Below are 9,734 nucleotides of genomic sequence, written 5' to 3'. Positions count from 1 at the left end.
CCGAATTGGGAAAAATCGACCCCCAAGCTTCGCCAATGTCAACAGGTACAACACCGGTGGAAACCCCGTTGCCCTGTGGACAACGATGTTAACAACGTAGGCCACAGGGTGAAAAAGTGGGCGTGGACTAGCAACAACGCCAGGTTTCGAAGCCCACACCGTGTGGTGTTACAGTAAGATATAACTAGTTAAGTTAGTCTAAAGTAATACATTCTACTTTAATATCTAAAATGGAACAACACTTCAATTAAAATGAGCCTCTTGGTATTAACAAGTAGACAATTTTTTTAATCCCATGTGAAATCAAATATCTTTCAACAATCTACATAAGTTTTTATATTACATATTAGCCAAATTGTTCCAAAGTCTCAACTATTCGGTGTTAAAGAATTACATATATCAACTTACACAGCACATCCTGCTTCCAGACACAACGAAACTAAGCGAATCATCAGAAACAATATAAAGGGTAATCAGTACTTAACCAATCAGCAATGAAAAGTCAACTTTCTGCCCATTTTCGGTTCACTGACTAAAATCTTGTTACAGAATCGAGCACGCTCTTTGACCCTCACGCTTCTTTTTCTTCTTTTGCTTCGGTGGCTGCAGAACCACTTTAATGGCTGCATCAAAAACAGCCTTCACGTTCTGCGATAATCACAAGGTTCTGGTCAAGATCTAAGCAGTTAATGCGGTAAAATATCGGATATCGGTCAAGGACCGATATTTGAGATATCGGTTATCACGGTGGGATATCGGTAATTTTAATATCATGCTAAATTTATATATATAGCAATTTAACACTAACAATTGTAACAAGTAAGAACTGACTAATACTTAAAACACTAACATTTAATAGTAACAACTAACAATTAAGACTTAAAACACTAATAGCAGCAATAAGAAGAAAAATGAACGGTAGAAATAAGAAGAATGGTACTGATATCGGGAAAATTGGTGATTTATCGATCAAATATCAGTCCCATATCGGTCAAATATCGGACAATATCGCTGATATTATCGGTACTGATATTCTGACCAATATTTTGTACCGCTATCTTGGCAGAGGACCGATAACCGATATATCACTGATATATCGGTTGATATATCGGGATATTAACTAAGATCAGGGTTAAACCCTAAAAAAATTTTGTCAAAGTTGTGCGTTCATATTATGCATTTACCCCTGGTGTTATCGACGTATATCTAAGAGTCTTAAAACATCCGACTTGAAATACAAGCATCACAAATTTCATGGGATGAAGAAATTATACTGATACAAATATGATATGAAATAAACAAAAAATCACCTGCTGTGTTTTCGAACTACACTCTATATACGCAGGGGCGCCAATTAGCTTCTTCAGCTCCTCTCCCTACACAAGTATAAAACAAATGCCAGATGTGGTCATTAATCATTATTGGTAATTTTCTGAAAAAAAATAAAAATAAAAATTCAAATGGGAGTAGACGGTACCTGAGCCGTTGTGATTGGAACTGCACCAGGATGGTCTGTTAAGAATTGTTTATCATCCCGAAGATCTACAAAAGATTTAACTTTTTTAGATCATTGTCAGTCATGTCCCTCGTATTAAAGACAGCCAAAATGTAATTATTTATCGATGCAAGGCATGTAAACATTTTATTTTTGAACATGCCTTGCATCAATACCTAATCGGCAAATAGATAATATGAATTGAGCATACTTTAAGATAACTTTACTTGAAAAAGACTAACCAAAACTTTCATTGTGACAAATGTGAATCATGGCAATCCCAACATAACCACTAACAGTAATTACTACATTTATATTATGGCATGATAGAAATTTGGATCAAGATTTATTCAGACTACTAGTGTAAATTAAAAAACGACATGATACAAAAGTAAGAATGTTTGATCATTTTAGATTATTGTACTTGAACATCGCGTTTGGGAAACAACGTGCACACTTATGATCGTGACACATAAGATGCCACATGTAGCAGAATAAGCGAATAGAACAGTTTCTTTTGACATTTTGCAAGTACAAAAGTAGGGCTGCAAATAGGCTCTAGCTCAGTTCAGCTGATAAGTTAAGCTCGGTCTTTGGCTCAGCTTGATTGCTCGACGAGCCATGATGATACAAGCTCAAACCTAGCTCAAGATTGGCTCACAAAGCTTGAATATTTATTTAAACAATATATCTTCCGTAACTTCATTTATTTTAAAGATACGTATAATAACTACAACAAAACTTCATAAGTCAAAAACACCTTTCGAGAAGTCAAAAAGCTCGATAAGAGCTAGGGCTCTCTAGCTTGACTCGAACAAGCTGGGGTAGCTCAATAAAAGCTTAAGTCATTTGCAGCCTAAGTGCAACGGAATGAAATGCATGAATGTTTAGTTTCAACATCTAAAATTTATATTTTCCTTAGACCTAAACTGGAGTGATGACAACATTTAAAATGGAATATTTCAAACATCTAAATGCAAAATGAAGGACAAAATGAACTTGTTACTTTCTTCTAAAAGATAAACTTAAAAGGAAGTATAATAAACTAAATGCACAATCAATGATGGAACAGGATAATAATGCAATAGCTTGTCTCTGTACTCGGTAAATAATTAAGGTTGAAAGAATCTAACCGAGCTTTGTTCCAACAAGGATGATTGGAACGCCGGGCGCGTAGTGCCTCAATTCGGGAATCCACTGAACATTGCAACAAACCCATTGATGTTATAAAAAAGGGGAAATATTATACGAGTATACGGCTTTCAATGTTAAAGAAATAAAAGGTCAATAAAAATATATAATCTTCAATATTCAAATAGAAATCAGATTACTACATCCAACTAAGAAAAAAAAAAGACATAAAACATAAAATGGTTGTTCGTGATATGATTTTAACAAAAACTAAGAGGGTGTTTGGGGTGAGTTTTGAAGGAGATTTTTAGATTATTGAGTTTTGAAATCGTAAATAAACAGTTTTGAGTGTTTGGGTAAAAAAAATTAAAAAATTGATTATTTGCGTTTAGAAAGTTACAAAACGCAGTTTTCCAAAAGCAGTTCCCCCCCCCCCCCCCTACTACAACAAAACGCAGTTTTCCAAAAATTGATTATTTGCGTTTAGAAACGGATTTTCACTTGTTTATTTTTTTAAATATATATTTGCCAAACACTCAAATAGTTGATTATCTGATTATTGTGATATCAAGCAACATAATCAAATCCAAACACTATCTTTCAACATCAAGTTTTGTTACAGCTAATTATCTGATTCTGATTATTCAAAACGCATAATCTATTTTCAAAACTCAACCCCAAACACCCTGTAATTGGTTTCTGATTTAAACTCAAACATTCCAACTAGAAAAACTTAAATACACATGTACTAACTAAGTAACGATAAAACAAGATCAAGTCAACTCAAAACCTTAGTATTATCATTAGTAAAAAAGATATGGATTATTGTTCTTTATTTAAAAGATCCAAATACAACTTTATTATTTCCTTTGTCACAAGTAAAATTTGATTCTTCCGGTAGATAAAACGATTACCTAATAGAGCCATAATTACCTTTTTTGATACGTTCTCATAGCTGGCCTTGCTAATGAGAGAAAAAGCAAGTATGAAGACATCAGCACCACGATAGCTCAATGGTCTCAGTCTATTGTAATCTTCTTGTCCTGTTCATAGAAGTAACAAAACTTTAGCACCAAACAGAACATAAACAAGAAAAACCAAATTTCCAACTTATATTAAACTAAGAACTCAACCTGCAGTATCCCACAACCCAAGATTAACTGTGCTCCCATCTACCACCACATTTGCACTAAAATTGTCGAAAACCGTTGGCACGTAATCCTGTTATCATACATAGACAGTAGACCAGTAAGATGTCAATCAATGAAAGCTCCTGTCCCCTCGCAAATCACAATCCAGATTATTAATAATTAAAAGAAATTAAATGGGCAAAATTTACTCAGATTTGACTATTATGGCCCAAAATATTAATCAATGGAAGTTTTTGTCCCCTTAATAGTCCTATTCGTTTAGCCAGTTAGGTCCGTCGGTCAACATTCTTTATATGAAAAATAGAATGAGATGATTAGTCGACTGAAGTTAGACATAGTTAAGTTACTTCACGTCTATTTCGATAATTAGTTTCTCACTCATGGTAACTTCGTATCTGATTTCATACATACCATTACTGCATTTTATCATTTTTGTACAACTGGACCGCCGCGGGCGCTCTGCCACACTGCCCAGCCTAGACAGACAAAGTATGATAGTTAGCTATCCCCCCATATCCTTATCCCAATTTATTTCAAACAAGTTGCATTTGTATATGCAAAATTAGGTGCATCCAACATACCACAATCATTTAATTCTCATAAATACACATTCAACCAATAATAATATAACATAGCTAGCACCCACTGTATATCCCTCTCACATAATCATCATCATCATACTCAGTAAATCTCACCAATAGCAAAGCTAAGGTACGGTCTGAGGAGGGTAAGATGTAGACAACCTTACCTCTACCCCGTAGGAATAGAGAGCCTGCTTCCAATGAGACCCCCGGCTCAATAGTAGTTTTTTTATCAAGCCTTGGACATGAGACACATAACACTCAGCAATCGGGACAAAGGCCGATTTGTGCATGTACCCCCTTGTCTTTCAGCTATCAACGCCACCACATGATGCATGATTAGTCGTCCGCCGCTAAGCCGCTTTTAACGTCATTTTCACAAAATTAGTAAAATCACGTTAAAATAAATGCAATTTCACTTTTGCCACGTGAGGGCCCACACATATATACATTATATGCGCACACCGCAAACAAAGCAGGGCGTATCCCCCTCACATAAATAAACTTTAAATTTTCAAAAACACATTTAATTACTTTACATTCCCTCTCTTTTTTACCAAGTAACCGTAAATACATTTACCCAATAATAACAGCACAATCATATAATTTCAAAAGTCAATAAGTAAACTTTTATTCACAAAATAAAACCAACCAAAAAGCATATACCTACAATTTCTAACATATTACAAAAAATAGAAAACATTATCAAGGAAATTAGGTCAAGCTGAAGAACACAAATAGATATAAACAAAAACTTAATAAACGAAATCGATGTAGAGATTGATTGAGATTACAGTGGGGAAAGTGTTACTGGTGTAAGAGATAAGCATACACGTCTTCCCAACTGCTCCATCGCCGACTGTCACGCACTTTATAAACCGAGATGCGCTCATTTTGACTTTTTTCCAGAAACCGGAGTTTGACTTTGACTTCCGATGACCGAATTCAACAATTACGATTCTTCTATACGGCTTGAAGTCAAAAAGGAAGCAGAGTTTTCCCCAAATTGAAACCCTAATACATTGTTGAGACTTTAACAGCACAAATTGAGATCAGAATCAGTAACGATGTTTATTGATTTCTGAATATTTTATAGAAACTGTGTGTGTTTTGTGTGCAGAGGAATTTGAAGCACATAAGAGAGAGAGAGAGAGAGAGAGAGAGAGAGAGAGAGGGTAGAAGAAAGTAAGCCAGCTGCTATAGTTCTTGATATCGGTCCTTTCCAAGTATTTTTTTGAATTTTTCGATATTTAATAACTACGCCTTGTATTTTTTAGACCTTGGGGTCTAGACCTTGGGGTCTAGACCTTGGGGTCTAGACCTTGGGGTCTGGGAGGTTTGGGTTGTGGCATTACTTGATACGTGGTGAATGTAGGGCTGTTCAGAAAGCTCGTGGCTCCAAGTTCGTTCGAAGCTCGCTTGAATTTAACTCGGAAAAAGCTCGCTCGGTTTGAAAATGAGCCGGGCCGGCTCGGCTCGGTTAGAAAGTGAGTCTAGCTCGGCTCGGCTCGTAACGAGCCGAATTGGCTCGGTTTGGCTCGCTTATTAGCTCGGCTCGGCTAGCTCGGATCATTTTACTTATAAGACTATCCGCATCAGTGAAAGGCTATCCTTTCTACAAACAGCATAATCAGCATGCCACATCAGCTTTTCACTTATTCTTCCCACAAACACTTTTTACCCACAACAATAACATATATATCCTTCCCACAAACAACCTTATTATAACTATTTTATTAAATTTAAACTAAATAAAAAAAAGAAAGGACCCACCATTCCCCCATTCTTCCCCAAGAATCCTTAAGAATGAACACCCTCCATGTCATCCTCTACAACACCCACTAATCCATCCCTCTCACAAATGCCCTCCACATAGGCCAAGAATCACCTTCAAACATCCTTAATGTGGATAGTCTAATATATTCTATTGTTACATACATTTTAATATATTACAAGAAAACTATTATTATTTAGATGTATTTAGGTTTATAATTTGATATTTATAACTTGTTTGAAGGTCTATTACCATACTAATGATCTAATATTGTATTTCATCAAGGTTTAAAACTTATTTTGTGTTGTTTAATTTGATTTTGGCTTGTGATGTATTAGGTTGAACTTATTTTGGATATCTTCTTTTGAAGTATTGAATAATATTTTAGACTACTTAATTTTTAGAGCTATGTACTAATTTTTATTTTTAAATCGAGCTAAACAAAGCTGAGCCGAGCCAGCTCGATTTAAAACCAAGCCGAGCCCGAGCTTTGATTTTCAGCTCGGTTTCGAATCCGACCGAGCCAGCTCGGTTTATAATTGAGTCGAGCCCGAGTTTGGCCTAGCTCGGCTCGGCTCATGAACAGCCCTAGGTGAGTGTGGGTTTCACTAGACCACATCAAAAAAGTGGGGTGTGGAAGTGGCGTGGTGTAACGCCCCTAACTTATCTTTTTCAAAGATTCTTAACGTAGTTAATAAATGTTAGAAATTTCGGCATGACCCGTACGTAAATAGACCACTAACACCTGTTTTATACGGTAAACCATTTCAACATAAACATCCTTGACAAAAACCCCAAAACGGAACGTTAAGTTGTTTACAACAAAACTACCACTAATAAGTTTTTAACCAAACCATAAAGACATCAAAATACTACACAATTTAAAATACATAAGACCAAAAGTTTAGACCACGTTATATTAACTTATGACGGAAGCGCGTAGTGGGCGTAGATCAAGTGTGCTCATTCCAAATCATCCGACCGCCTAGATTGAGGATTTACCTACATTCAACATAAACAAATAAGTTAGTATTTCATTACTACCATAATTAATTAATAAACCGATTTGTCTCTTATACGGTTTTACATCATTCAATTTCTTTACTAACTGTTAAACGGTTTATTACATGTTTGCCTCGAAGTAGAGACTAGACATACTTTTCTTAACATACCCGCTATCGACGGATACTAATATCATTAACATACTTTCATTCGATCCGTTCATGACGAACATACATATTCTTATCATCCTTGCACTCATGCTCCAATCCGAGAAAGACAGGTCGAGTAGACTTTCGTTCGCTACATACGTAACTTTCCATACCCGGTTTGACTAGAAAGAACCGGATATGATGCATTATCTTTCGTAACTTATTCGTTCCTCACCATCCGTTTATGACGGATCTTACTTTTACATTCAAATGATCATAGATTTCAATTCTCACAACTTAACATAACAACACAATATAATTGAGATTGAGATTATTATATATATGACAACATCATAAAAATAGAATTATGGTGTACACTAACGTACCTCGATCTTGTGAACCTTCCGATTTCCTAGTATTTGAACCTTCTTCCTTCACGCCTCCTTAAAATTGAGCTTAGATGGGTGTAGATTCAAGTTCATTCAGTTAATTATCTCCTAGATTCTTGCCCAATTTGATTGAATTTGGTGAACAAGGGTTTCACCCTTGGTTCCCTGTTTAGATCGATCCCCAGAACACACACATGTGTGATTTTGGGGTTTTCTTCCTTCTAATACCCTTAATCTACAATTTATCATGTTTAACCCCCATAGAATTTCATTTATTTCATTAAACATTTTCCACCCTTTAACTAGCTTTTGTAACATTCTGCTAAGTTAGTTAATTCTTTTAATTATTTGAACTTATTCCCATGTTATCCTATTTTGGGGTGTTACAAGTCTACCCCTTTAAAGGAGGTTTCGTCCCCGAAACCTAGACACATAACAATTTAATCATTTACATACCAAAGAGAAAAGGGTAGTGCTTCCTCATTTCATCTTCCGCTTCCTATGTAAGTTCCGACCCCTTACGGTGTTGCCATTGAACAAACACTTGTCTAACGGCTTTATTGCGAAGATTCTTCACCTTAACGTCTTTAATGGCTATTGGTCTTTTGACATAATTTAACCCCTCGTCCAACTCGATGTCATCAAGAGGCACTACTGTTGTCTCATCCGCAAGACACTTCCTCAATTGCGATACATGGAAGGTATTGTGGATCCCGTCTAGTGTAGATGGTAATTCTATTCGATATGCAACCCTTCCAACTCGAGCCAATATATTAAACGGCCCAATGTAACGATGTGACAACTGGCACAAAACCGATAATTTCCGTATAATTTAACTAATACTTGATAACTGCAATTATGTGCTTAAATGTCAACAATGTCTGATTACATGCTATACAAGAGAATTCATGCACGTTTTATACTACAAGATATTGCTTCATGCATTAATGAACAGCGTTGCGTCAGAAATACTAGTAAACTCACCGGTAAGACACATTGTGTCAACAATTTTGCAGAAAGCAGTTAGACAATAGAATTGGAGCCTAGGTGTAGGTCCAACGTCAATAATACATTAAAACCCAAGAGTACATACAAGGGTTAACATATAGACTTCCGGAAACTAAATTACGCACTAAAAAGCACCCGAAATACACTTTAAATGCTGAATTTTATATATTTCAGCAAAATTCAGCATTATAACAAGATTGTACTATGTAAAAATGTGACAAATTGATCCAGAATACTTTCCTAAGTGTCGAGAATTGAAAGGGGCACAAAAGGATACTTAAAGGACACTAAACGGTGCAATTTAGCACTTTAACGAACCGGTATTTAACCGAACAACCGGACATTACCCGGAACACTAAAATATTACTAGAAGTATTGTTTTACTTTTTCTGAGCTAGTTATGGATCCGAACACAATAACACCCCTTATAACATAATAACACATTAAAACCCTAAACCTTATACTTGAAAGCTTACCTATTTTATACAATTAGAGATTTGAAATTACAATTTGCCCCCCCCCCCCCCCCCGGTAAGGTGGACGGTCACCTTATGTGGCCCCGACCATAATCCTTTCAAGATCCTACACAATCCATATTAATCTTCCTTGGATTTGGTGGAAGATTTGTGTTGTACTTGGAAGACATAATACCCATAGGATAAACACTATATATGATTATAAAAGATCATCATTCTCATCTCCTAACTTCACACCATCAACCTCCCCTTCTCCTCCCTTGTTCTTGGCTCCAACACCCCACACTACCACCACCATTTTCAACCCACTAACAACCATTCTAAGGTGACTCAAGGGTGCTTGGAACTTGATTAAGAAGCTTGGTAGCATTGGAACTTGAAGGACCTTCACCATAAGCTTTTATCCACCTAGTTTCTCATCATCATCATCTTGAGTCCTTCCCTAGCCATTAGAGCTAGTAGTAAGCTTCTTGATCTTGTTTTTACTTCTAGTCATGATGGTTAAAGTGTTATGTTAATGGTTAAACTCAAAAATCACAAAGATATAAGAAGATGAATTTTAACATAAAGCTAAATAA

The 9,734-nt window shown here is 35.9% G+C and overlaps 2 protein-coding genes across 3 annotated transcripts; both read right to left on the bottom strand.

The window, feature by feature from the left end:
* Nucleotides 1–247: 247 nt before the first annotated feature.
* LOC110920948 (rac-like GTP-binding protein RAC1) lies at nucleotides 248–5,584 on the bottom strand. Of its 2 annotated transcripts, XM_035987187.1 has the most exons (8): nucleotides 5,153–5,267; nucleotides 4,189–4,253; nucleotides 3,760–3,847; nucleotides 3,560–3,669; nucleotides 2,629–2,692; nucleotides 1,478–1,542; nucleotides 1,311–1,376; nucleotides 248–648 (listed from the first exon to the last, which is right to left on the bottom strand). In XM_035987187.1, exons 2-8 carry the CDS (start codon nucleotides 4,189–4,191, stop codon nucleotides 544–546), a joined length of 501 nt encoding a protein of 166 aa, XP_035843080.1. In that variant the 5' UTR covers nucleotides 4,192–4,253; nucleotides 5,153–5,267; the 3' UTR covers nucleotides 248–543. The 2 variants fall into 2 exon arrangements, with proteins under 2 accessions (XP_035843080.1, XP_022020887.1); XM_022165195.2 differs by lacking the exon at nucleotides 4,189–4,253 and having other exon boundaries at nucleotides 5,153–5,584.
* A 2,587-nt stretch (nucleotides 5,585–8,171) lies between these two features.
* Nucleotides 8,172–9,475, bottom strand: LOC110924347. The gene is made up of 2 exons (XM_022168365.1): nucleotides 9,401–9,475; nucleotides 8,172–8,474 (listed from the first exon to the last, which is right to left on the bottom strand). Exons 1-2 carry the CDS (start codon nucleotides 9,473–9,475, stop codon nucleotides 8,172–8,174), a joined length of 378 nt encoding a protein of 125 aa, XP_022024057.1.
* Between the last annotated feature and the right edge of the window lie 259 nt (nucleotides 9,476–9,734).

This window comes from Helianthus annuus, chromosome 17 (genome assembly GCF_002127325.2).
Source record: "Helianthus annuus cultivar XRQ/B chromosome 17, HanXRQr2.0-SUNRISE, whole genome shotgun sequence".
NCBI classification, from domain to species: domain Eukaryota; kingdom Viridiplantae; phylum Streptophyta; class Magnoliopsida; order Asterales; family Asteraceae; genus Helianthus; species Helianthus annuus.
Note: the sequence above shows the minus strand (reverse complement) of the source record. Positions and strands in the feature narration are given on the sequence as shown.